General features: G+C 48.9%; 1 protein-coding gene and 1 long non-coding RNA gene across 5 annotated transcripts; one reads left to right on the plus strand and one right to left on the minus strand.

Annotated features, from left to right (window-relative positions):
• Positions 1-1,765: 1,765 nt before the first annotated feature.
• Positions 1,766-9,127, plus strand: LOC123346067. The gene is made up of 6 exons (XR_006572911.1): positions 1,766-3,808; positions 4,669-4,803; positions 5,004-5,106; positions 6,179-6,244; positions 7,070-8,079; positions 8,214-9,127. It is a non-coding gene; the product is annotated as an uncharacterized LOC123346067 (long non-coding RNA).
• A 10,020-nt stretch (positions 9,128-19,147) lies between these two features.
• On the minus strand, positions 19,148-23,381 carry LOC123345090 (zinc finger protein 271-like). Of its 4 annotated transcripts, none has more exons than XM_044981731.1 (3): positions 23,328-23,381; positions 22,136-22,249; positions 19,148-21,832 (listed from the first exon to the last, which is right to left on the minus strand). In XM_044981731.1, the coding sequence occupies exons 1-3, from the start codon at positions 23,359-23,361 to the stop codon at positions 19,557-19,559; spliced, it is 2,424 nt and encodes an 807-aa protein (XP_044837666.1). In that variant the 5' UTR covers positions 23,362-23,381; the 3' UTR covers positions 19,148-19,556. The 4 variants fall into 4 exon arrangements, with proteins under 4 accessions (XP_044837666.1, XP_044837665.1, XP_044837669.1 ...); XM_044981730.1 differs by having other exon boundaries at positions 19,148-21,835; XM_044981734.1 differs by having other exon boundaries at positions 19,148-21,835; positions 22,073-22,249; positions 23,328-23,360.
• Positions 23,382-27,881: the final 4,500 nt, after the last annotated feature.

The raw sequence follows: 27,881 nt of genomic DNA on the forward strand, positions 1-27,881 counted from the left end.
TGTGGGGCTGGGGCCAAGGGGTTCGGAGAGTGGGAGGGGGCTCAGGGCTGGGCAGAGGGTTGGGTGTGGAGGGGTGATGGCTCTGGCTAGGCCTGTGAGGTGGGGCTGGGAATGAGGGAATTGGGTTGCAGGCTGCGTTGGGGACAGGACTCTCCCCAGCCCACTCTCACCACAGCAGCTCGGGGCCAGGTGAGAGCAGGGCCGGCTCTGGCTTTTTTGCCACCCCAAGCAAAAAAAAAAAAAGGTGGGGGGGCCACCGGAGTGGCAAAGCAGGGAAAAAAAACAAAAACCCACAGCACGGCCAGAGCGGCAAAGCGGGGTAGGGGGAACAAATAAACAGCGCGTCTGGAACGGCAAAGTGTGTGTGGGGGGGAATGCAGCAAAGCCGGAGCAGCAAAGCAGGGGGGAAAAAAACAAAAACCCACAGTGCGGCCGGAGCGGTAAAGCAGGGTGGGGGGAACAAAAAAACGGCACGACTGAAACGGCAAAGCAGGGGGGAAAAAAGAAACCTGCAGCACAGCCGGAGCGGGAAAGCACGGGGGGAAAAAAAACCCAAAAAACACTGCACGGCTGGAGCTGCAAAGCAGGTGAAAAAAAAACAACCTGTGGAGGGGCTGGAGCGGCAAAGCGGGGTGTGGGGGGGGAACGGCGCGGCCGGCAAAGCAGGGGAAAAAACAAAACAAAACCCTACAGGGCTGCCGGAGCCAGGGGACTCCCTGTGCTGCAGTGCACGCCTGGTCTAATGGGGAGGGAGCGGGGGCCAGAGAGAGAAGGGGGCGGCCAGGGCTTCAGTGGGGCTTTCACCCCGCGGCCTTGATCGCCGCGCCGCCTGCCGGGAGGGCTCTGTGCTGCTCCGGTCGGCGGGGAGGGAAGGATACGGGCTGCCCTGCCTAGTTTGCTGCAGGGCGCTCCCCTCCTCCACACTGCCGTCCCCTACAGGGCGGCCAGAGCAGGAAACAATGTGCCGCCCTAGTCTTGGGCATTGCCGCCCCGTAGAATCTGCCATCCCAAGCAAGAGCTTGCTTGGCTGGTGCCTGGAGCCGGCCCTGGGTGAGAGGCACCTCTCCCCAGCCATCGCAGCTCCTGTGGTCCGGGGCCGGGCTGAGGGAGGGGTTCCTCTCCCCTGCAGCTCCAGTGAACCCGGGCTAAGCCTCCATGGCCCTCGATAGCCTGCAGTGCAGCTGCGTAGCCTGCAGGGAACACAGTTTCTGACCCCCCCACCCCAATCTCCCGTTAGCGGAGTGATTGCTAGTCCCTGAGTTCCCCCTTGGGGGCCAGACTTTCTCGTTCCCAGATAGTCTCCCATTACACCAGGCCATGCCAGAAAGCATTTAGTGTTTGTACATTTTATCCCTTATGCACCAGAATTAACTAGATGCTAAAAAAGTGGGGAGCAGGGACAGTAAAATGGGGTGTTTTAGCTTCTCTGCTATTTCAGGGTGATGGGGTGAGTGCGAGAGATTCCCTCCTTCCTCTAAAAAAAGAATGAGGCGTTCTTGTGGCACCTTAGAGACTAACAAATTTATTTGGGCATAAGCTTTAAAGGTAATAATTGGAGATATACCAATCTCCTAGAACTGGAAGGGACCTTGAAAGGTCATTGAGTCCAGCCCCCTGCTTTCACTAGCAGGACCAATTTTTGCCCCAAATCCATAAGTGGCCTTCTCAAGGATTGAACTCACAACCCTAGGTTTAGCAGGCCAATGCTCAAACCACTGAGCTATCCCTCCCCCTAAAACCCACTTCAGATGCATAGAGTGGAACATACAGGAGGAAGATATACATACAAAGAACATGAAAAGATGGGGGTTGCCATACCAACTCTAAGAGACTAGTCAATTAAGGCGAGCTATTAGGAGGAGAAAAAAAAACGTTTGTAGTGATAATCAGGGTGGCCCATTTCAAACAGTTGACACGACAGTGTGAGTAACAGTAGGGGAAAACTGATACTAGCTCGTCTGAGTTGATTAGTCTCACAGAGTTGGTATGGCAGCCTCCATCTTTTCATGGTGTGTGTGTGTGTATGTGTGTGTCTTCCTACTGTATGCTCCACTTCATGCATCTGATGAAGTGCGTCATAGCCCACGAAAGCTTATGCCCAAATAAATTTGTTAGTCTCTAAGGTGCCACAAGGAGTCCTTTTTCTTTTTGCGGATACAGACTAATACGGCTCCCACTCTGAAACCTCCTTCCCCTGTCACTGTCACGCTCCACTCTCAACACATCAGGCTCAGTCCCAGCCATGGAAAGTTTAACCTGTCTCCGTTCTATCTCTCCATCTCCCAAGGTGTCACTTACCACCCTGTCCCTGGCTCTCCAGGCTTAGGAGTCACAACTTTGATGTCTATGGTCTTAGGTCAGACGCCTGAGTGCTGGAGAAGGAAGTGTCACAGACTTGGGAGTGGGCAGGGAAATCTCAATGAACTTCAAAGCACAGTTTGACCTTCAGATTTTATAGCCCTGTTTCCATCTATTGATAAAATTGCTTCCTGGCTTTTTCTAGGTTTAGTCCAGATCATTTATAGATGGGAAGGTTGTTTTGTCTTTCATTCTCTTTCTTTTATGATGATGCTGCTAAAACTTTTGTAACTCATACAGCCGAATAAGCAGGTGAGAAGTGAAGCCGGTTTAGCCACTTCAGAAGAAAATGGGTAAATTTCTTAAGAGTCTCTGAGATTTCAACTTCATGAATGTGAAATCATTGTATAGTCCACCCTGGCCTGTGGGTTTTTCTCTCTTTGTGACGGCCGTGAGGTCACGTCTTTGATATTAGTTTAGTTGGATAGGTTGTAGCTCAGATTTCCTGCAGATTTCAAGAGACATTTGGTCATTGGCACGAATCATCCTTTTTTAGATATTATTTTATTTTAATGTTTGTGTAACCCTTTGTCGTGAGATTTTTGTGTGTGTGGTTTGAACAATGACAGTAATAATAATAATAATTGGAGATATACCAATCTCCTAAAACTGGAAGAAACCTTGAAAGGTCATCGAGTCCAGCCCCCTGCCCCAGATCCCTAAGTGGCCCCCTCAACCCTGGGTTAGCAGGCCAATGCTCACACCACTGAGCTATCCCTCCAGTGATCAGTGTCTCTCAGCATGAACACTGATGGTGAGAGTAGGGTACGTCCAGACTATCCGCCATATCCGCAGGTAGCAATCGATTTTTCGGGGATCAATATATCGCGTCTCATCTAGACGCGATATATCGATCCCCGAACGCGCTCCTGTCGACTCTGGAACTCCACTGGAGCGAGTGGAGGTAGCGGAGTCGACACGGGGAGCCACGGACGTCGATCCTGCACCGTGAAGACCCGAGGTAAATCAATCCAAGATACTTTGACTTCAGTTATGCTATTCACGTAGCTGAAGTTGCGTGTCTTAGATCGATACCCCCTCCCCCAGTGTAGACCAGCCCCTAGATTCAGAATGCGAGAGGCAGAGACTGAAATGGAAGTTACTGCCTGTGAAAGCAATGTTAAGTGAGCCTATACCTTTGTCAAGTTAACTGTGTACATGATAAAGAGGGGAAAAGAGGGAGCTCCGAGAAACACAATTGCAACAGGTAATCTTAAGAAAGCCATTAACCGCAAAAGAACAACTCTTTAAAACGGGACAACTTGGTTTTGCTGTGTTCCTAATAAGGAAATATTAATGAGGAAATGTGCTTATCTGTATATTGTTAAAAATCTATGTAAGCTTTTATTGTTTTCATCTTTGCAGAGCGGCTCGGTGCAGCTGTCTCTCCCTGCATGCTTGTATTACAATAAAGAGGCATCAGGCTGTCTGATCCAAACGCAAGGCCTGGGTAATTTCCACGACACTGTCTGATCCCTGCAGAGATGGGAGGGGGAGAATTTGGGGGAACAGAGCTGGGAAACTGCTGGGTTTGCTCCTCCGAGCCTGACAGCCGAGGCTGAGAACTGTGAACTTGCTGCACCGGTACCAGAGAGGGAGGGACTCAACTTGGACTGGCTGAGTCGTGTGAAGCTGCCCCTGAACTCTAAAGGTCCTTGAACGACACCCCAGACAATGATAGGGGAGGCAGTAGCGTCTCCCTATTTTTGAGATGCCAAACTTGGGCTGAGGCAAGAAGGGAGTGGGGATGTCAATAGACCTGGGCAGCTTTGCACTTCTGCTGCACCTGCAAGCCCCAAGGTTTCAATGGTAAGACCAACAGTGACTTATTTACTAAGCCAAAGGAATCTTCCTCCCAATGCCAGGGGAGCACTGCTATTCCTGCTTGTTGTGGAGGCCCAAATTCTCCCCTCAGTTCATTGCCCTCCTGCTGAGTCAGTTCCAGCCAGGTTGTTCCATGGCTGCCTCACCAGAATCCAGGATAGGTCATGGGTCTGACCCCTACAGGTGTCTGTTCCTGTCTGTCTCTGCACCCCAGGCCCCTGCTTCCCCAGAACAGAGGAGAGACCACAGCTGTGCCTGGTGAAGCAGCTTTCATCGGTATATCTGTTCCCAAAAGACAGTGATGCTACCTCCAGGTTTCAGTGGAAGCTCTCCCCTCTATTAGTCATTCCTGCATGTTTCTGCCAGTCGCATCCAGATGAATCCCTTTTTGTCCTGGAATAGATGAGCAGTCACACAGATGAGTTCCCTTTGATTGAACGCAGCACTCGGTAGGGAACAAGTCAATGGTGTGACGCTCTTTTTCAGGAATGCAGAGCTACGTTTCACCTCTGTTTCCCGTTTTTGGGACTGAAGAGACTCCAACATGCGATCAATAAGCACCTTGGTGCCAGAGCCGAGCTGAAGCCTGAAGAGTTCCAGGTGGACATTTGCAGACACCTTGTGAGTGAGCTGTTGAACTGTATGAGATTATTGACTGGAGGGTGATGAGAAATGTAAATCTGCCCCAGATTCCCACTTTTCCCACTTCTACCCAGCCACCTGTTCTTTCTCTTATTTACCTGTGGTTCATAAAAGCATGTGCTGGCAGTCAAAGGGCACTTCTAGCCAGAGAGAGCTCATGTGTCCCTGATTTCCTCTAGGCCAAAGAGAATGCAGAGCTGCTGGAGAACTTGTACAGCACCACCATCACATACTTCAGTAGCAGCTGGGAAGGGATCCGGGCGGTTGCCGCCAAGTTAGCTGGTGAGAGATGATGCCCAGTGTCCCTTTTGATATTCCCATTGAGGGAGACAGAAAAAATCCCACTGTGCAGCGCTGAGCTGCCATTAATCTCTCTGTGCCTCAGCTTCCCAGCCATAGATGGAGATGTTAATGTCCCTACCTCTCCAGGATGGTGGTCGGAGGAATTCATTAGTTGCTATAAAGTGCTTCGGGATTGTTGCAGGGGAAGCACGGTGCAGTCATTTCGTAGTAGCGGCTGGGACACTGTCACGTAGGGCATGGTTACACTTTGAGCTGGGGGTATAATTCCCAGCTTGATGAGACACACCCGCACTAGCCCTGTGTGCTAAAAATAGAGAGTAGCTGCGACGGCAGGAGCAGCAGGAGGTTTAACCACCCCAAGTATGATCCCATCCAAACCCCAAAGTCTATTCTCACAGTGGCTGCTCCTCCCACGGCTTGTGCTGCCTTAGCTACATTCTAATGCTAGCGCTGTCAGAGCTAGTGTGGGCCCGTCCCATTGAACTGGGAGTGATACCCCCAGCTCAAAGTGCAGACCTACCCAGTGCTGTTCAGTGCTCCTCACTGTGACTTCATCACTGGGAGGCATGCAGCCCACCTCCCCACAGCGCCTGCTGTTTCACCTTCCTGGCCACACCACCTCCTCTTTGACCCAGTGCCCTCTTCTCCCTAGCACACCCATGTGAGACAGGCAGGCATTGGGGCTCACCTATCAGTCACCTTGTGAGATCCCTGCTTAGAACTCGCTTATTCCTGGCTCCAGTCCTTTGCTCAGACCACTAGACCAAGACACTATCTTAGTACGTCTCCAATAACTGACTGCAGTGGCAAGAGGAGCACAGACTGTTTCAAGCAAATGGGTTTTATGTAAAGATTCTTTTTAAAAAATGTCTCTCTCATTCTCTTCAGTGTGGACTCTAAACTGCTCTAGCATCCTCTTGCCCACAGCTCACCCTTAGGCCCACAGTAGGAGACCCCAAAGACCTGTCTAGGGGCTGCTAATATCACTTTGCACTCAACAAGGGAAGGTTTTGTTGTTGTTGTTGTTATTTATTTGATATTGTGTATTTAGGCATCATCCTGGAACACACAGACACTCAGCGTATGAAATGGCTGGACCTGGAACATGTGCTGATGTGTAAGTGATAAATACAGCTGAAGTCCTGCTCATTAGTGAGTTATAAAGGAATTTAGCTGACAAGCAGCAGTAACCAATACCACTGGTGCAAAGTGCATCAGCCATACATCAAAGGACAAATTCACTCTTGCCCAGTAGAAAGTCAGCCTTAATTTCCCCTGAAGGAGGAAGCTGCAGAAGGTGTGATATGAGTCAGTGCATCTCCTGGTTGTCCTGGCAATGCCCCCTCCCCAGCCAGTGCTATCCACACTTTGGGCTTTATTGGCTCTCTGTGGACTCCCCAAGTGAGAAGTAGCCACTTTCTGCTACCCCAAATTTCCCACCAGCAATTTTCCTTCCAGTAGGTGCCCTGTGTCATGCGCAAAGCAGCTTGGACCTGGCCTCTGTTAAATTCCAGGTTTAGTTGAGCTCAGGCAGTGGCTCCTGAATAGAGCTGGAAAATAACTGAAAAGTGGAAGCTATTGAAACAATGGACCTTCTTCCATTTGCAGCGGAGTGGATGACTTTCTGGCAGAGTCAGGGTCTCCCCACAGTTGGGAGCATGGAAGGGACCCAATGGGGGACCCTAAAGCTTTGTTTGTATTGGAGAGCTGCTGTAGTGTGGTATTCAGAAGTAATAAGTCTCCGGCTATTTCAGGCACAGGTGACTATATGAAAAGTGAGGCCTATTCATCTCTCATGTATTTTCCACCCCAATAGAAGGACTGAGCCCAGTTTCACATTTTTCCATGTGATCATTCTGCTCAGGTACTTCAAGGTTCTGTGATCACGCTTAGCTGTGATTTGACAGTCTGTTCACTAACGTGATGTCCTCTGTAATTTCAGCTCTCCAGGTCCTAGAGAAAGACCCAAGTCCCACTGTCCAGCTGGTGGCAACTGAGATCATAAGTGACATCTGTCCTGGCCGAGCGCTTGGCGAATGAAGCAGAACGGAGACAAACAGAACAAGGCACTCCAGTGGTATAAGGGCCCTACCATCAATCAAATGTTAACCCCACCCCTTGACCCTGGCAGCAAGATGTGTCATGTGACCCCTCTAAGAACTCCTCCCACTTTCCTCTACCAATCAGGATGGGTTTCGCCCCAATAGGAATGCCCCGAGAGAAGACTTGACCAATCAGGTGGAGTTCCGGGGCAGGTGACCTGTCCTTTGTGTGACCCCTCTAAGAACTCCTCCCACCGCCATCTACCGATCAGGGTGGGTTTCAGCCACTGGGGATCACTCCAAGAGGAGATTTGACCAACTGGAGGGAATTCTGGGGTGGGGTGACCCATCCGGAAGTGCTTCATGTGACCCCTCTAGGAACTCCTCTCACCACCCTTTACCAATTACGATGGGTTTCAGCTGCAGAGGACTGCCCCAAGAGGAGAGTTGACCAAAACAGGGTAGGTTCTCGGAAGGGGTGAACGTCCCAGAAGAGGGTCGTGTGACCCCTCTAAGAACTCCTTCCAATGCCCTCTGCCAATCAGAGTGCAGCACATCACCTCATAAGTCCCAGCGCTGGGCAGAGGAGGCCATCTCTTACCAAGAAGATGTGTTTTATGAATTGTGGAAAGGCTGAGAGGAGACATGGACTCTTTTTTACCACTCCCCTGAGAACTTCAGACTTTGTTTTAGCCCCGAGGACCTTTGGGCTTGTATGGATAAAGCGCTATAGCAGTTACAGTTCCGAGGAGGGCCCTTTGACTCGACCATTGATAGATACCTCGGGACCTGACCCCGAACCCTCGTGAAGAACCCCGTTGAGTGTGACGACCCCCCCCCAAAGTGGGAAGATGATCATGGCTTGGGGGAGTCACTGGTGGACAAGGTGAATGGGAAAGACATTGCTCAGGTAAATGAATTATTAAGAAGCGATGGTCGATCATGAGGGTATAATGGGGTTAGGAATCGACTTGGCATTGCATAAATCTAAGAACAAGCAGGGGGTTGCTTACACTGATTTTTGTCTGAAAAATCTCTCAACAGCTCGACGATGCCTTTCAAGAGGCCTTTGAGAACTTACACATCGGTAGCCCTGTCGTGCATCAGCTGTTTTTGCTCCTGTCTGAGATGCAGATCTCAAGAGGAAAATCCGGAAAAGGACAAAATAGAAGAATGAACCAGCTCAGAGTCTTTCGTTGTAGGGGTCATGGCGTCCATTTTTACAGGTGGCTGTCAAAGGTTGTGTTAAACCAGGGAATTAATTAAACTTATTTAAATGTGTCCCTATGACTGTATCCCCCTTCATACTTGTGTTAGTAAAAGACGGTACCAGGAACAGTCCTGTCTCCACAGACAGCTCTGTTAATGAAAATATATTACATCCCCAGGGAAGCTGGGAGTTTTGGTGGGGGAATCCTCTTTTTCGAGTGGCCAAAAAGCACAGTAAAACTTTAAATAGAAGACAGGTAAAAGCTTAGCTTTCAGATCAGATGCTTACACGTTACACAAACTGGCTCAAATACCTTTTAAAAGAAACAAGACCATTGTTTCAGATGTGGACGCGCAATGGCAGGCAGATCTGGTAGATGTGCACCGGTTCTCCAAACACAACGGAGGCTTTAAGACGTGTTATCTGACTTTATAAAGAGTGACAACCAGAGCTTTCACAGAACTGTACGTACCAGACCTGCTGATGTTAATCCTTCACATTCTCTGAAGATATGGAAAACAGTTTATAGAGATGGTTTTAAAATAAAACCAGTTGTTGCCCCTTTTAGAAAAGGCGACCACGTGAGACTATCTAAAGTCAAAGGAGCCTTTGAAAAAGGTTATGAACAGACGTTTACTGATGAGCTATTTATAGTGGATGAAGCCTTAACCAGGAGCCAGAGACCTATATACTGATTAAAAGATTACGAGGGTGAGACAGTTACTGGATCTTTTTACCCTGAAGAATTGCTCCTGGCAATGAGGCCCCAAGCGAAAAAATAAAAAATAAAAAAGGGGGGGAGGCAGAGTGCCGCCCCTTAGAAAGTGCCGCCCCAAGCACACGCTTGGAGGGCTGGTGCCTACGCATTTCAAAACCCTCCCGATTTGCAACCGGTTGCAGTTTCTGCTGCACAATGTAACCATCTGGGCTCCTGCTCAGGACTTGCTGCCGCCTGGTCCATGGGGTTGCGAATCAGGAGGGACAGGGTTTGTGGTCGAAAACACTCACATTCTGCTTCCTCCTGGCTAATGTGCCAAATGGACCTATTGCAGGGTTCTGGGGGGTTCTGCATTTTAATTTAATTTTAATTGAAGCTTTTTAAGCATTTTAAAAACCTTATTTACTTTATATACAACAATAGTTTAGTTATATATTATAGCCATAAAAAGAGACCTTCTAAAAAATATTAAAATGTATTACTGGCATGCAAAACCTTAAATGAGAGAGACTAAATGAAGACTCGGCACAGCTCTTCTGAAAGGTTGCCAAACCCTGATCTTTTGGATGATTGAGGCATGCTCTTTCACTGTTTTGTGTGTGAATACGTGAAAAGGGAGGTAAGGTTTGGGGGTACAGAGCACTCCCCTTACCCAAGGTGATAACCAGAGTGGCCCCATTCATTTTTTCCACTGGCTTCCTCCTTGATTATTTCCAATGACTTGGTTCCCTATGCACCTGTCACTGGTCCAGGGATGGTTGCAAATCTGGAGGGATGGGGTTTGCGGTCAAAAATGCTCACAATCTGCTTCCTCCTGGCTAATGTGCCAAATTGACCTATTGGATGAGTGAGGCGCGCGCTTTCCCTTGTTTGTGTGTGAATACGTGAAAAGGGAGGTAAGGTTTGGGGGTATGGAGAACGCCCATGATGAGACCACTTTCTTTTCTTAAATTTATTTTTTATAATTTTATAATTTGCATTATATATATGGACACAAATACAGAGAATAATTTTTTCAAGTAAAAAACATGTTTTATTAAATTCTGATTATACATAATGCAACCCAACGAAATATAGTTTTATGTTTTGAACAAGAGGCATTTAAACTATGGGTTTTTCTATTGGGGTTTTTTTGGGGGTAATGAAGTGAACTATGCACATTTCTTGCAGTTGTACTCTTTTTCTTCTCATCTGTCAGGTTTTCTTGATTGGTTCCTTCTGCAATGCAGGGTATATGTGCCCACCTCTTGCAAGAATCACACCATCTAAATTGTTTTAAACCAAGCAAAATTACTTATATGTCAGCCAAAGACATATAAAAAAACAGACCTCGCACAGATAAACAATATAGAAATTGGCAGCAATAAAGAAATCACCATGATTACAGGCTTGCAAACCATTTAAGAAATGACTATATTGTGAAGATTCTTTATTATTCATGCAGTTAGCCAGGAAGACCCTTATTATTTGGGTACTTTTAACAGATTTGCCCATTACTTGGGATATGCTAATTTATTGTGGTTACTTGTCTTGGTTTTCCTCGATATTTCTACTCTTCTGGGTGGTGGTGGTGGGGGGGGTTGTGTAAGTCTATCAATGTACTGGTTGTGTTCCCAATGGAATGATTCAAACAGCACTTTCAAGCTGACACCCTTATTTGTCCCAGATTTAGCATGTCCCTATCATCACCCTTACATCACAAGGAGAGCCTAAATAAAATAAGTTACATTCTTAAAGATTAATACCTGTGGTAGAAAAGGAAACAGAGAGATAAAAATGAGGGAACTCACCCACTCCAGGAAGTTTGAACTCGTGAGTCTGCATTGATGTTCTTAACTCAGAATCTTGATTCTGTCAGGAGTAGATGTTGTTACCTAGGGAAGTGGTGGAATCTCCATCCTTAGAGATTTTTAAGCTCAGGCTTCAGAAAGCCCTGGCTGGGATGATGTAGTTGGGGCTTGGTCCTGCTTTGAGCAGGGGGTTGGACTAGATGACCTCCTGTGGTCCCTTCCAAACCTGAGATTCTATGATTCTAAATCAGATTCTTTGGGTCTATGCACGCATAAGAATTCTTAATTGAGAGGGAGGAAATGGTTTGGTAGAGAAAATATGCAATTGGTTGAATTGGTTGATGGGAGAACGCTAGATTTGTTTATGGGTAAACCGAGGACTGAAGGAATTTCTTTAGGCTAGATAATAGGAGCTGATCACTTCTTACTATGGGTGGTGTTCCTTCATGGGGCTGACAATTAATTTGTCTGCTTCAGTATTTTGGATATCAATCAGAGTTTCACTACTAGAAGTCTGTCCTACTGCTACGGTGGGTGTGAATGAGGATAGAGGTGTTGCCTAAAGCTTGTCACCAAGGAAGTAGGTATGTCTCGCACCTCCATTAACTGCTTTATGCAAGGTTTTTCTCAGATCAGTTTTGGTTGTGCTGGGGTAGGGGAAAAGACTGGATAACGTGCCCTGGTTTCCAAAGAAGACAGGTATTATCTGTGACCGCTGAGTTCTTAACAGGATATTGATCATAAAATATTTAACCATATGTTGTGACTACTTACATTAAAGAAATCCATTCACCTTAGTTTAGGAGTGAGACCACTGATTGACAGAAAGTAATCTGGTGTTGCAGATCCCCATAGCGCAATTGTTTTTTCTTCTCCACTGTCAGTGCAGCTTTCATTTTGGCGAGTTTTGCACAAACATGCATCCAAAAATTCTGCAGCCACTGGTCATCAGCCCAAGCCTTCATTGTTGCAGAAGATTTTTGCCCTTGGGAACGATGTAGGGTGAAACCATATAATACACTTACTGAATATTTGTGAATCAGCTTCTACACACAAGCAATGACGTGTGAACATGGAACTGTAAGAGCTGGATTCACAGGCAAGAGTAATGCAGCAAAAGGAAATCCTAAAATTTGTGAACTGTTCTGATACTTTACATAGACAAATAGTTATGAGATACTCTTTTAAATACTCAAGAGCTGTGATGCAGAATTTGATGCAGTGAAATAATTTCCCTATATTCCATCAAGTCTCCTGTAGCAGTAAATTAGCACCGGGGAAGCAGATTTTTATATTTTTAGTGGCATCCAGAAAAGGTCCAAGGGAGTTTTCCTGTGGGAGGGGGATTAGAGTCAGTACCGACTTTACAATGGTGCCAACGGTGCCGTGGCACCAGGCCCATCGTGCATCTTACTGCAGACACAGTGCTCAGAATTAAGCAATGTTCTCAGGGCTATTGTACTCTGTACTAGTTTTCAGTTGCCAGCTACATGCTTCAGCCATGCCACTTTCTCACTAGGCTATATCCTGAATATTGTGACTGGGAATGAGGCGGGGGCAGGGAGTGTAGCAGATGCAAATTTGAGGTGAATATTGTCTTGTCAATACTGTCCTGGGTTTATGATGCTTTATGCCATGGACTGAAGCAAAGTGGCTGGTGAATAATCAAGAATCTGGTTAATAATTGTTCTCTAAATTCAGCTTTCTTCTTTCTCTCTCTGTGAATGATCACTAATTCAAAATAGTAGTGTGCAAGTTGACTGGATAATGGTAATAGCATAATCTCTTGTTATAACATTGTAAACCATACTACCTGGTTTTTATATTAAACACCTACTATACATAATACAATAAATCTGACAGAAACAAAACCTAGGAAAAGTTTATTCTTTCTGCATCTTATTTACAGTTTTACAGTAATCTCTCGCTTCAGAATGCCTCTTGGGTCACCCATACTGTTTGCAATAGGATTCAACATGTGGCTTGGCAGCTGACTCTTTACTGATTCCTGAACAGCTGGTAGCTCAATATTAATCTGAGATAGATACTATATGCAGAAGCACAACTCTGTATATATGGGGAGGGGGTGATTATTGACCTTTGTGCATATGTAATAGTTTTTGGTGTTTGTAAGACTAGGTATAATAATGAACTTTGGAAAAGTTCCTGTTTGGTGTGAGAGATGTTACTTGTATCTAAATGCACTCCCCTTCCCCACACCCAGCCCTATGCATGCTGACTTGGAAATATCACTACTGTAGTGTCAGCTTTTAAGAGAGCTTCACATGCAGAGCCGTCACTAGGGATTTTTGCACACAAGGCAAGGAACAGAGGCAGCATGTCCAGCTCTTCCCTATTGAAAGGAAGGATCCACCAACGAATTTCTGCAAAAGAGCCGTATGTGCCTCCCCTCTCCATTGATGACGACCAGCGGCAATTCAGCAATGGGTCCCCCAGTCCCTCTCAGAGGGAAGGACTTGATGCCGAACTGCAGCTGAAGGAGAGACTTTCTGAGCCCCTCACTTTCCATGCCCGAGGCAAGAGCCTCACTCGCCTTGCCCTCGTTACGGCAATGTTCACATGCACCACTTCTAGTATTACGGTAAGTTAAAACAAGCTACAGTACATTGGGACATTAATGCTCTATTACAGTGTTTGCATTAGCATATTAAAAACTATAACACTTAACAGACTAGTTAGGGCCGGCTTTAGGAAGTTTGGGGCCCACCCAATTCAAACATTTTTGGCGGGGCCCCAGCAGGGATGACTTTTAAAAAAAGAAAAAAAAGTTTAAAAAAAAGCCTTTCCTTTCTTAGCAACCGCTTCCCTATAAAAAGTTCTGATTTAAGGGATGTGCCAGAGTATGTATTTCTGGTACCAATAGGGTTACCATATGTCCATATTTAAAAATTCCTCCTGGAAAGCAATTTAGGTAATAGGTAATAATTGGAGATATACCAATCTCCTAGAACTGGAAGGGACCTTGAAAGGTCATTGAGTCCAGCCCCCAGCCTTCACTAGCAGGACCAATGTTTTGCCCCAGATCCCTAAGTGACCTCCTCAAGGATTGAACTCACAATCCTGGGTTTAGCAGGCAAATGCTCAAACCACTGAGCTATCCCTCCCCCCCCAAGAACCAAAAAGTCTGACATGTCTGGAAAAATACGGCTGTATGTTAACCCTACCTACAGTTATTTTTTAAAAAGATGGGACTGAACTAGAAATGAGCTCCGTTTCACATGTGTGGGTCCCCGCCACTCCCTGGGAATGTGCTAGGGTGACCAGATGTCCCGATTTTATAGAGACTGTCCCAATTTTGGGGTCTTTTTCTTATATAGGATCCTATTAACCTCCACCCCATCCCGATTTTTCACACTTGCTGTCTGGTCACCCTAGGGTGTGCACATGTGTGGGTACCAGCTGCTCTCTTCTCCCATCATTGAAGCAGGTGGGCAGGGTTACTGCCCAGGGGATTGCAGGGCACCAGTGGACATGGGGCTGGCTGCAGGCAGGGCAAGGGGTGCAGCAATGGCTGGAGACAGGGGTGTGTGGGGCGGGGTGGGGTGGGGTGGGGTGGGCTGGCTGGCTTCAAGCAGGGCCATAGCGGGGTGTGGCATAGATTGGTAGTGCTGAAGACAGAGGAGTGCAGGAATGGCTGGCTTCAGGCAGGGGGGGGTGCAGCAGGGGTTGGCTGGAGACAGGGCACGGGGTGCAGGTACAGGGGGTACAGACCACCTGGTATGGTAAGTGCTCCCTCCTCCTCCTCCCTCCCCCACCAGGGTAGCAGCAGCCGCCTGGGGCTCCCCTGCTTCCACAGCCCTGGCCATGTACACAGCTGCCGGAGCCCTGGGGAAGCGTTGGGGCTCCAGTGGCTATTTAAAGGGCTGGGGCGATAGAAGCAATGGGAGCCACAGACTTTTTAAGTAGCCCACAGATCCCCACAGCCCTACCCCAGGGCTCCAGCAGTGTGGCTGTGGTGGCAATTTAAAGGGCCCCCAGGCCCTTTAAATTGTCCCCTGGAGAAGCCGGGCCACACTGGTACAGTGCACCGACTCTTGCCAACACACCGAACCGGGGCTTGGGCGCGGGACCCTCTTAGGGGCAGGGCCCGATTCAGGGGAATTGGTTGAATTAGCCTAAAGCCGGCCCTGCCAGTATATCCAGGACATTACTAGCACACTTTTCCCCCACCAATACCTAGTAGTTGCACTGTCATCTCCCATAGCTATTTACATTGCAGCTTTATTGTTAAAACTAAATTGGGAAGAAAGACGACTGATTCAGAACTTGTTTAATGGTTACTTTATTGCTAAAGGGTGTAGTGGGGTGTAGACTTGGAGAGAGGAAGGTTTCTATGATGTAGGCAAGATCAAGTATTTTATCCAAAACCAGACTATGAATGGTGCTGGTCTTCTTGGTGTCTGACCTTGAGCTATTGTCAAAAGTTTGAGGGTGACTCTTCTCCTTCCTCATATTTTGGTTAAGATTCCATTGATAAAGGGATTGGCCTCAAATACCTGTTTGTAGGACTCTTCCACAGTGTAGTTTTCATCTTGGGTTGGGTAAAGCATGTACTTTAGTCTTTGTAATTATCTGTTATAACTCTGTAGCTTTTTATGAAGGCAGGAGTAAAAGAAAAGTAGCTGCAATAGTTCCACAGTTAACTAACACTGAAAATGTACATAATTTAAATCAGAATCCTAATCTTAATTTTTGCTTAATAAATAAATCCATAAGAAAACTATGTTGGGAAACTGCTATAGGGAAGTGCACTTCTCCTATATAGGTCATAAGGATCCTATCTGTCTGAAACTGGCTGCTCTTTCTTTCTTTGAGCTGCAGAGTGACTGATGCTTTTCAGACATCAGTTGTGGGTACAGTAGGATTTCATTGTATCTTCTCTCCTGGCACCAGCTACTGTTCTCCCTTCTTGTTGTATTGATAGTGGGTGGGTGTGTCTCACCTTTCTTTAAAATCATATATGCTAGGGACAGTCTTGTCCTCTTCTCTCCTGATGTCAGTGTAGATGCAGGCAGTGCAAAGTGTACTACAGTCATATAGTATCTCAAATGCAAAGCTGCATTTCAATGATCTGAGGTTTGAAGAACAATGTGGAACTAGCTGTTTTACAGGATGGCTCGATTTCATTCCTGTAGTAACATAACTGGTGATAGGAAAGCAGGGAGAGAGAGAGGTGTGTGCTCTGCAAGGCTGCTGGCCACGGGGCCAGTGGATGTGGGTGGGCTGGGTAGGATCTCGGGAGTCACGTCTCAGGGATCTGCCCACTCCCCAGCACTGCTCCAGCTCTGAGCTGTCTCCACTGCCTGGGACCTGTGTGGCCCCACCTGCCTCCCTGGGGGAAGAGCCACCTGGGACTAGTGCAGAGGCTGGGCCAGTCTCCGCCACTCACAGGGAACAGTCGGGGAAGGGGGAAGCTCAGCTGGGTCCTGAGGGAGCCTGGCCCGGGTAGGCTCTGCTCCTGCTCTAGCCTGGCTGCTTCCACCACTCCCAAGAGGCTGGAGTTATCCTGCCCCAGGACCAGCTCTGGCTGTGCTGCCATCTCAGCCTGGCAGCCTGGCTGGGGGTTAGGGTGTAGGAGAGTAGGTCTCTAGTGGGTCTGGGTAGGTGCTGGGCACTGGGGGTGGGGAGATCTGTGTGTTGGGGGGCTGTCAGTGGGGGAGATCTGTGTGTGTGTGTGTGGGCACTGGGAAGTGTGGGGGGTCTGTGCGGGGCACTGTGCAGTTGTGGTGGTGGGGGGCACTGGACAGTGAGGGGATCTGTAGGGAGGCTCTGGGTGGGAAGGTATGGGGCACTGTGCAGTTGTGAGAGGGCTGTGGGGGGGTCTTCAGCTGGGGGGCACTGGTCAGTGAGAGGATCTGTGGGGGTTCTGAGTGGGTGGGGGAGTGATCTGGGAGGGCACTGGGCAGGGGAGTTTGTGGGGGGCTCTGGATGGTGCAGCACTGGGCATAGAGAGTCGGAGGGGTGCTGGGCAGGGGGTTTGTGGGGGTCTCTGGGTGGTGTGGCACTGCGCATAGGGAGCCAGAGCGGTGGTGTGGCACTGGGCGTAGGGAGCCAGAGGGGTGCTGGGCAGGGGATAGTATGGTGCAGCATGGGCCCACCCCCAAGGGGAAGCAGCACAATGGCAGTGCTGTGACGGGCTGGACAGCGTGGGTCTGGCAGCTCCCGGTTTGTAAACAGTGCCCTTGTACTGGGCTGGGTGGAGTGGGGCTGTCCCTGCCGTGCCATGACCCATCTCCCATTGCCCTCGGCCAGCCCCTCGCTCTGAGGACTCTGCCCCCCTGCCCCATGTCCCCATTTCCCCCATGGGGGCCCACAAATATGTTTAGCACCGGGCCCACAAAAGGTTAATCCGGCCCTGTTTGGGGTGCAGGCTCTGGGATGGAGTTGGGGTGCAAGAGGGTTGCAGGCTATGTAGAGTTTGAGTGACGGGTGCAGGCTGACCTGGGGCAGGGGATTCGGGTACAGGAGAGGGTACAGACATTTGGGCTCTGGGAGGGAGTTACCAAATCAGCATGTTGTATAAGAGAAAGGAGCTGCAGGGATTTCATATAGACATAGAAAATGATAGAAGACACTTTTCCATAGTCAAAATGTGAGAGGCAGAGTGTGAGGGAGGGAGGGGGCGTCTGTACAATATTTCACCGCATTCAGTCTCCTGGCTGGAGCAGTAACAGCCCCGCAGCACTTGTATAGGATCGAGAGGAGCTGCGGTGTCTGAGCTTTGACAGTCTAGGAATTGGGCTGCCGGTGCCTTTGAGACCCAGCCCCAGGAACCCGCCCCCTGCTCCAGAGCTGACACGCAGCAGAACTGAAAACAGCCTGTGCCCCCCCCACAGCCCCGACACCCCCAGATTTGCGAGTGCAGCAGGTGGCTCATCCCGAGGGGCCACTGTCCCCCCACCCCCTCCCTAAACGGGGGTTTTGTCCCCGCACAGGGTCTGGCAGCGTCTCCTCCCCTGGGCTTAACCCCGGCTCCCACCCCCCCCACCCCCGATTTTTCCCCTTCAGCCTCTCTCCTGCCGCTGCCTACAGCAGCTTGACCCCCTCTGGCCAGTAAATTTGTGTCCCCCGCTCAGACCCTGCCAGCCCCCCCGCTGCGATTTGCCCCCTTGAGCATTTTAAATGCCCCCAAAGAGGCGGCAGCAAATCGTAAGTAGAAGTGAGGGCAGAGAGAGGGCAGCGGCGACAGCAAAGATTACTGGGCATGCTCAGTTCGGGTGCGCATGCTCAGTGCAGCCAAAGCAGGGAATCTGGAGCGGTAAATGTTTCTGTCGTCACACCAGCATAACAAGCAGGTGCCTGGGGGGGGCCAGTGAAAAGGGGCAGCACGTCCAGCCATTCTGTGGCAATTCAGCCGCGTGGCCGTCACTCCGGCCGCGTGGCCATCATTCCCTCTGGGAGTCAAGGACCTGCCGCCAAATTGTCGCTTGGGCAGCAAAAACACTAGAGCCGGCCCTGCCTGCACCCCAGCCCCTGCACTGCCCCCAACTCCTGTACCGTGCCACCTTCACCACAACCCCTACACTGTGCATGTACCCCTCACCCCATGCCCTTTGCTCTCCTGAACCGCTAATCCCTGCAGTTTTCCCCCTCCACCCCAATGCCTGTACCCCTCCTGCACCCCTAATCCCTGCACTGTGTGCGCCCCCTCACCCCAGTCCCTGCATTCCCCTCTCGCACCCCAACCCCTGCACTGTGAGTCCCCACTCACGCTCAGGGATAGCTCAGTGGTTTGAGCAGTGGCCTGCTAAACCCAGACTTGTGAGCTCAATTCTTGAGGGAGCCATTTAGGGATTGGGGGGGGAACGGAGATTAGCCCTGCTTTGAGCAGGGGGTTGGACTAGATGACCTCCTGTTGTCCCTGCCAACCCTGAGATTCTATGATTCTAATCCCACTCCTGCACCCACGTGGGCATGCCTAAGGCAGCTGACATTGCTAACCTGCTGATTGCAATGCTGAAAGACATTATTGTTTGGCACCAAGAAACACAATTTTCCACAGTATTTGCTCGATTCTTAACCATCTACCTGCGACGTGTGTTAGAATGACCATTTGACATGTATCAACTTGTGATATCTCCACTCTAGATGAATTTCCAGCTATGCGACCTTGATGTATATTCGAGTTAAGTGTCACTAGAATTGCAGCTCTTGCCGCTGGAGGATATGTTTCATTGTGGCTGAGTTATTGCTTATCAAAACTGCAGAGTGGGAACAACAGGCTTTTCAAGTAACCTATTTCGTAAACATCACTGGTAATTAATTACATGGATTAAAACAAGGTAAATATCCATAAAGCAGTTAATGAACAGTTTACCACAAACTTTAAAGAGACATGTAGACAATGACATTATTACACCGAAATTTTATCTATATGTTAATATTTCCTTTCCATCTCAGATTGAACAGAATACAACCCTAGACAGGAACTCTTTGGTTACACTGTTAACCTCTAACAAGATGTAAGTAAACATAGACAATTACAATTACTAGCTTCTTCCAGTTCTTTAACCATAAAAGTTTACATTTCAAAGCTCTAGCTTATCTATTGTGGAATGGCCCTAATTAGCATTTACAGACAACTCTAACCTAAAGGTTGAATCTGGGTCAATTAGCCTGCAAGTTGCTTAACCCTTCCTGGCCACGTGTCACAGAAGTTTAGATCCTGTGTGGATTCTCCCGTGTTTAGTGAGGTGTGAGCTCCGTGTGTAGCTTTTCCCACAGTCCAAGCACTTATAGGGTCTCTCTCCAGTGTGGATTCTCTGATGTGAAACAAGGGCTGATCGGCTTATGAAACTTTTCCCACAGTCCAAACACTTATGGGGTCTCTCTCCAGTGTGGATCCTCTGATGTGCTTTAAGATGTGATCTGTATGTGAAACATTTTCCACATTCCAAACACTTATAGGGTCTCTCTCCTGTGTGGCTTACCTGATGTTTAATGAGGTCTGACCTCCATACAAAAGCTTTCCCACAGTCTAAGCACTTGTTGGGTCTCTCTCCTGTGTGGATTGCCTGATGTTTAATAAGGTTTGACCGCCGTACAAAATTTTTCCCACAGCCCACGCACTGATTGGGCTTCTCCCCTGTGTGGATTTTCTGATGTTTAACAAGCCAAGACCCCCGTATAAAACTTTTTCCACAGTCTAAGCACTTATGAGAGTTTTCTCTTGTGTGGATTCTCTGATGTTTAACAAGGGCTGACCTCTCTATAAAACTTTTCCCACAGTCCACACATTTGTGAGGTCTCTCTCCTGTGTGGATTCTCTGATGTTTAACAAGATCTGACCTCCGTATGAAACTTTTCCCACAGACTAAACACTTATGGGATCTTACCCCTGTGTGGATTACCTGATGTTTAATAAGATCTGACCGCCGTACAAATTTTTTCCCACATTCTAAGCACTTATGGGGGCTTTCTCCTGTGTGGATTCTCTGATGTAAAACAAGTGATGATGGGATTCTGAAACTTTCCCCACAGTCCAAACACGTATAGGATCTCCCTCTCGTGTGGATTTTCTGATGTTTAACAAGGTCTGACTTCTGTATGTAACTTTTTCCACAGTCCACACACTTGTGAGGTCTCTCTCCTGTGTGGATTCTCTGATGTTTAGCAAGGTCTGACCTCTGTTTGAAACTTTTTCCACAGTCCACACATTTGTGAGGTCTCTCTTCTGTGTGGATTCGCTGATGTTTAACAAGGTCTGACCTTTGTTTGAAACTTTTCCCACAGACTAAACACTTATGGGATCTTACTCCTGTGTGGAATGCCTGATGTTTAATAAGGTGTGACCTCCATATGAAACTTTTTCCACAGTGTAAGCACTTATGGGGTCTCTCTCCTGTGTGGATTTTCTGATGGAAAACAAGGGCCGATGTGATTCTGAACGTTTTCCCACAATCCAAGCACTTATGGGGTCTCTCTCCTGTGTGAATTCTCTGATGTTTAACAAGGGCTGACTTTTGTACAAAACTTTTTCCACAGTCCACACACTTGTAAGGTCTCTCTCCTGTGTGGATTCTCTGATGTTTAGCAAGGTCTGATCTCTGTATGAAACTTTTTCCACAGTCCATGCATTTGTGAGGTCTCTCTCCTGTGTGGATTCTCTGATGTTTAACAAGGTCTGACCTCCGTATGAAACTTTTCCCACAGACTAAACACTTATGGGATCTTACTCCTGCGTGGAATGCCTGATGTTTAACAAGGTCTGACTTCCATATGAAACTTTTTCCACAGTCTAAGCACTTATGGGGTCTCTCTCCTGTGTGGATTGTCTGGTGTTTAAAAAGGGCTGACCTCCACCTGAAACTTTTCCCACAGTACACGCACTTGTGAGGTCTCTCTCCTGTGTGGATTCTCTGATGTTTATCAAGGTCTGAACTCTGTATGAAACTTTCTCCACAGTCCATGCACTTATCTCCTGTGTGGCTTATATGATGTGTAATTATTTCTGACTTCCAAATGAAACATTTCCTGCACTCGAGGCATTGAGCGGGGTTCTCTTCTGTGTGGCGTCTGCCATGGTTATTAAGGTCTAAGCAGTTGCTAAAGCTTTCTCCACGATCCAAGCATTGAAGGGGTTTCTCTCCAGTATGGCTTGTCTGATGTGTTACAAGCTGTGAGCTCAGAATGAATCTTTTCCCACACTGCAGGCAGTGCCAGGGTGTCTCTTGCTTTGGATTTGTCTGCTGTGCTCTGGGATCCTTGTCTCCTCTCCCACGGATAATATATTCATCCGCTTTCTTCTCTGGGTGGTTTCCCACAAGCTTCTCTGACCTGTGCCAATTTCCACAAGCTTCTCCCTGTTCCCAGCACTGGGAAAAATTCCCTTCAGCTCTTCCCATAAAGGTCTCCTGTGGTTCCACTTTACCAGGAACATCTGCATCATGATTCTCCTCTTCATTCTCACTCACTCTCTTATCACCTGCTGGGACAGAGACAATCGAGACAGGAGTCATTGTGCTGGGGAGAAAGAGGAATGGCACCAAGGGAAAACCCAACACAAAGACTGAGCAATTGGATTCTGCCTCCACTTCTCACCCAAACACTCACAGGGAAGGAAACTCCTGCAGCTAAGAGGGTGGGTGAAAAAGCATGAGTGATATCTGCTGACTACAGCCCTGCCCTGGGTGAGAGGAGGAAGAACTGAGGGCGTCACTCACACCATATTTTTGGGATTCTCAACTTTTTCCTTCATTCCCCAGAAGGTTTCTGTGTCAGTCTTCACCTGTGCGAGTGCCTCTTGGGCTCTCTCTTTCTTCGCACGCCTGGAGATCGGGCACCCACGGCTCTTCCCCTTGTTCCAGCTGGGTGATCAGCTCAGGTTTGGGAATGGGAAACCCTGTAGAGGGGTGAAATCAGACCAGATCAGGGTCTGAATATGACATAAAGCTCCCATGTAAGGTATAATTGGAAAAGTTGTTGTCATAAATATAAAGGGAAGGAAAACAACCTTCCTGTATACAGTACTATAAAATCCCTCCTGGACAGAGGCACAAAATCCTTTTACCTGTAAAGGGTTAAGAAGCTCAGGTAACCTAGCTGGCACCTGACCAAAAGGACCAATAAGGGGACAAGATACTTTCAAATCTGGGGGTGGAGGGGAAAGGGGGGGACTTTGTCTGTCTGTTCTGGGTGGTTGCTGGAGACAGATCAAGAAAGGAAGCAATCCAACCCCATTAGATTTGCAAGGGAATGCGTTAGCTTACTTTTATTTTGGCTTGTGATTCTCTCTGTGCTGAGAGGGAGGTGTATTCCTGGTTTTCTTTTTGAAACTTTAAAGTTTTGCCCAGAGGGAAATCCTCTGTGTTTTGAATCTGACTGCCCTGTGAGATTATCTTCCATTCTAATTTTGCAGAGGTGCTGCTTTTACTTTTTTTCTTTCTAATAAAGTTATTTTTTTTTTTAAGAATCTAATTTTTTTTTTTTAGTGTCCTAAAAAACCCAAGGTTGGTCTGTGCTCATCTTGTTTATTCTCAAGCCTCCTCAGGAAAGGGGATGTAAAGGCTTGGGGGATATTAGGGAGGAGTAGGAACTCCAAGTGGTCCTTTCCCTGAGTTTTGTCTAATCACTTGGTGGTGGCAGCATTACCTAATCCAAGGAACAAGGGAGAATTTGTGCCTTGGGGAGTTTTTAACCTAAACTGGTAGAAAGAAGCTTAGGGGGAATCAATACAGACAGGACAATGAATGAATTCTGTCCCTTTGAAACCTGGTGGGATGGGGATGAGCTAGCATGGCCATTAACTTTTGACACCTGTATCCCATTGGAGAGGGTACGGAGATGCAAGTCTCTCTCACAGCAGCTGTGCATTATGGAACCCACTCGCCTCTGATCTAACTGACCAGGGAAGAACCTGACTGAATTCAGACACACAGACCCCACGGCTTCTAGTATCTGAGGGGACGGGAATCCCTTACCCAGCGAGGTCACCGTCTCGTAGTTCTCCTGCATGACGTCCCTGTAGAGGGCTCTCTGAGCGGGGTCCAGCAGAGCCCCCTGCCCCTGGGTGAAATACACAGCCACCTCCTCGAAGGTCACCGGCACCTGAAACAACAAGAGTCCCCCACTCAGCACCTGCTGCCCAAGCCACAATCCTGCTATTCGCAGGGAAAGGGAAAAAAACGTGAAGCTCTGGGAGGCCAGAGTAACAGAATCAGACCCCTACTGCTCAGAGCAGCCAGGTTGTTTCAGGGGGTGGGAGGTGAGATCTCCTTGTCCCCCAGCACACGGAGCAGGGCAGGGTCTTCTCATTTCCCACACACCTGCCAGCCACAGGCTGATACGGGAAGCAGAGCTCTGAGCCAGGGACAGGGACAGGAATCCCAACAGCTTCCCTGCGTATTTCACAGCAGCCTCTGGCTACTGGGCTCAGGCTCCAGGTCTGTGCAGGGGGGTTGTGTCCTGTTTTTGAAATGGGCAAATGTCCCTCTCACCCACTGCCGCCAATGGTCCTGCACAGAAAATCAGCAGGTTTCTCACACCCTGTCTCTTTCCTGCTTCTCCCTCCCCACACCCAGCAGCTCCCTGAAAATCCCCTACCTGAGCTGGCTCCATCACAGCCATTTCCCTTCCCTGTCTCCTGGAAGACGGGCCCATCTGGAGCGAAACGTGGACGAGATTCCTCAGCCTGTCGGGGCGAGAGGGGAGGTTACAGAAGGGACTTCAGTCCATGTCACACCCCGATTCCCCCCAGGCTCTTCAGACCCTCCCAGTAACAGCATCTCTAAGCCAAATGCTAGAAAAAGAGCAGAATCAAAGGGGCCACTTTGGGGGACTGCCCCCCATTGCAGTGTAAACCCCTCCCGCTTAGCAATATCCAGAGCCCTCAGGTGGGAACACCTGAAGAATGAGCTGCACTGGACTCCCCCGGCAGCCCCCAGGGACAGGCAGGCAGATGCTGAGCCCATTGGCCCATCCGCACTACCCACTGCCAGAGCCAGCAGTGACTCCGATCTGACACCGGTGTGGCTGAGATCTGAATCCTGCACGGAAATCAGAACAGGGCCCCAGGCAACATGGGCAACCCCTTAACACTCAGGAATCAGAGCCCCAAAGATCATGAGTTTGTCTCTTTTTTTAAGTGGTAGCCGTGTTAGTCTGTATCAGCAAAAACAACAAGAAGTTCTTGTGGCACCATAGGGCATGGCTACACTTGTAGATATAGAGCACTGTGAGTTAAACCCGCCTTCAGAGAGCGCAGTAGGGAATGCAATGAAGTGTGTCCACACTGACAGCTGCCCGCGCACTGGCGTGGACACATTTGCGGAACTTGCAGCAGCATTGGGAGTGGTGCATTATGGGCAGCTATCCCACACAGCACCTCTTCCCATTCTGGCGCTGTGGCTTGTGGGAAGAGGGTGGGGGGGCATTCTGGGGCCTGTCCCAACACCCCCTGATGCATCGCTTCACATCCCAGCATTCCCTGTGCTTCCGTCCACATTTGGCGCCATCTTTCAACATTTTTTTACTGTGCGCTCTGTCTTCCCTTTCGGTCTGCGGGAATGGAGCTCCAACTGCTGAGGAATATGCTGATGAGTCTCGCCAGCACGTCATGTTTGGCAGTCGAGTTATTCCTTAGGATCCAAAGTGACAGTGAGGAATCCGATGATATCGACTCGAGTAACACTTATGACACGAGTTTGCTTGTGGCATTCACGGACATGCTCAGCACTGTGGAACGCCACTTCTGGGCTCGGGAAACAAGCACTGAGTGATGGGATCACATCGTCAGGCAAGTCTGAGCAGTGGCAGCAGAACTTTCGGATGAGAAAAGTCACTTTCATGGGACTGTGTGAGCAGCTCTCCCCCACTCTGTGGCGCAAGGACACAAGATTGAGAGCTGCCCTGCCGATGGAGAAGCTGGCAACTCCAGACCAGATGGAGTGGAAAAGTCGACCGTTGGAATCGTGTTGATGCAAGTTTGCAGGGCCATTAATCACATCCTGCTCAGAAGAACCGTGACTCTGGGTAACGTGCAGGACATTGTGGCTGGCTTCGCATAAATGGGTTTCCCTAACTGCGGATGGGCGATAGATGGGACGCATATTCAATTCTGGCACCAGCCCACCTAGCCTCCAACTACGTTAATTGGAAGGGGTAATTCTCTACAGTTCTCCAAGTGCTTGTGGATCACCAAAGGCGTTGCATCAACATTAACCCAGGCTGGGCCAGAAAGGTGCATGACACATGCATCTTTTGGAACACTGCCCTGTTCAGGCAGCTGCAAGCCAGGAGTTTTTTCCCAGACCAGAAGATCACCATGGGAGAAGTCGAAATGCCCATTGTGATCCTTGGAGACCCTGCTTACCCTTTAATGCCGTGGCTCATGAAACCCTACACAGGGAGCCTTGACAGCAGCAAGGAGCGGTTCAACAACAGGCTGAGCCGGTGCAGAATGACTGTGGAGTGTGATTTTGGCTGTTTAAAGGTCCACTGGTGCTCTCTGTATGGGAAGCGGGACCTGGCCAATGACAACATCTCTGCGGTTATATCCGCGTGCTGCACCCTCCATAACATTTGTGAAGGGAAGGGTGAACGATTCACTCAGGCATGAAAGTCGGAGGTTCAACACCTGGAGGCTGAATTTGAACAGCCAGAGAGCAGGGCTGTTAGAGGGGCCCAGTGCTGGGCTGCAAGGATTAGGGATGCCTTGAGGGAGCAAGTTGAGGCTGAAAGCCACCAGTAATGTTTGGTGCCCTGCACGGGGGTAAAGTGCAGTGGTTCCAATGTTAGTAGGAATCTATGTTTGCTAAGCTGACTTGCAGTGCCTGTTGCTTTCCTGGGCTAAGGTATCTTTTACTTTATGCAATAATAAATAATGTTTTCAAAGCCAAAAAAGCCATTGATTGAAAAGGAAATTCATTTATTGAAAAAAACCACAACTGCTTGGGAAACAGAAAGGGCACGGGGGTGGGGTGGGGAACGGTACACTCACAGATTTGCGTATGTCCTGTCTGGAGTGCTGTGCAATGAGTGCTGCACTTCAGGATGGCTATACTGCATGGGGATGGGGGTTGAGTGCAGTGGATAAGGGTCGTAGTTTGCAGGGCTGGGGGGTGAAGCTACAAGTGTTTGAGGCAGCTGGTGGCGATAAGAACCCGGATGTTGGGGAAAGTGGGTTGGAGGTGAAATGGGAGCACAAGGGAAAGAGTTTTGGGACGAGGGCTGCAAGGATGGGCGGGCGCGGTAGTGCTCCGCCTGCATGGCTACGAGCACCTGGATAGAGTCTGCTTGGCACACCATTATGCTGATTAGCCAATCTGTGCTTTTCTGCCGGAGCACCGTGCTTTTGTGCCAGCACTTCTCGTTCTGGCAGCGGCTCCTCCTTTCACTCTCTCACCACTCCTGCACTTATTGATTTTCATTACTTGAATGCTGCATTACTTCATGCAACGTGTCTTCCTTGCTTCTATGTGGCCCCTTTCTGATTCTTTGGAGTCTTCCGGCTGGTGATAACACGGATGGCTGAGATCTCAAGGTTGCATCTGTAAAGGCAAAATGCAACACATAATAGAGGCAGCAATGTTCACACCATGCAGAGCAATGATTTCCCTGTACTTAAGGGCAAGCACAGTCTACACAATAGCATAATATATTTGTCCCAAAGCGAGTGCACATAAACCCACAGGACCCCCAAAATGGTAAGCACAGGGTCAAGCATGACTGATTGTTTCACGGCTGTACTGTCCTCTGGGTTTCTGTGCCTTGGGGAGAGCCAATAGCTGCAGGGGTACCCTATACTGAACACTGTCCCCACATTTTCCACAGGAGTTCGTCCTGGAAGATATCTCGCTGCTGAGGGTGACCTGAGAAGCAAGGGAGGGTCTTTTACTGCAATGCGGCTTCTGCCCTGGACCATATGCAGCTTGGAGGTGTGCAGCAATGGTCCCCCCGCCCCTCACGGCACAGTGGCGCGGACAGGTTAGCCAGACTGGGACAAGGACCACGGTAGCTCTCCCGAGAAACCTGCGCAAGTGGATTGCCCAAGTTCTGGATGAGACCTTTGAAGAGCTCACTGAGGCCGATTACTGTGATGTGAGAGAGCACATCAACGTCCTATCTAGGCATGCATGGAGCCTTAACCCTCCTCGCCCCAAGAGCCCGCACCGAATAACCTCCTTCCGAAAATAAAAGCCGCTTACCGGAAACCTCCTCTCATGTTTGTCCTTCCCCGAGCACCAGTCGCCGCGACTGGCTACTTTCCTCCTGGCTTGAGAACAGCTCCTGGCTGCATGCACCTAGGGATTCTGGGGTGCCTTCCTCCACCTCAGCACCCTCGCTCCCACTTTGCTCCTCCTCCTCCTTCTGCCTTGTTGAACTGGGCTCTAAAGTTTCCATGTTGGTACTCGGAGTGGAGGTGGGGTCGCCCCCAAGTATCGTGTCCAGCTCTTTGTAGAAACGGCAGGTCGCGGGGGCAGCACCGGAGCGGTTGTTTGCCTCGTGGGCTTTGCAGTAGGCACTCCACAGATCCT

The sequence above is a fragment of the Mauremys mutica genome, chromosome 12, assembly GCF_020497125.1.
Source record: "Mauremys mutica isolate MM-2020 ecotype Southern chromosome 12, ASM2049712v1, whole genome shotgun sequence".
Lineage (NCBI taxonomy): Eukaryota > Metazoa > Chordata > Testudines > Geoemydidae > Mauremys > Mauremys mutica.

What these genes read in the sequence shown, in the direction of transcription:
- LOC123345090 (XM_044981730.1), bottom strand. Translation starts at nt 23,361, where the DNA reads ATGCAGGAGAACTACGAGACGGTGACCTCGCTGG. An exon ending in CGAGACGGTGACCTCGCTGG is followed by an intron (nt 22,250 to 23,327) that starts GTAAGGGATTCC and finishes ACCCCTCTACAG; the next exon opens with GGTTTCCCATTCCCAAACCT. An exon ending in CCCAAGAGGCACTCGCACAG is followed by an intron (nt 21,836 to 22,135) that starts GTGAAGACTGAC and finishes TCTCTGTCCCAG; the next exon opens with CAGGTGATAAGAGAGTGAGT.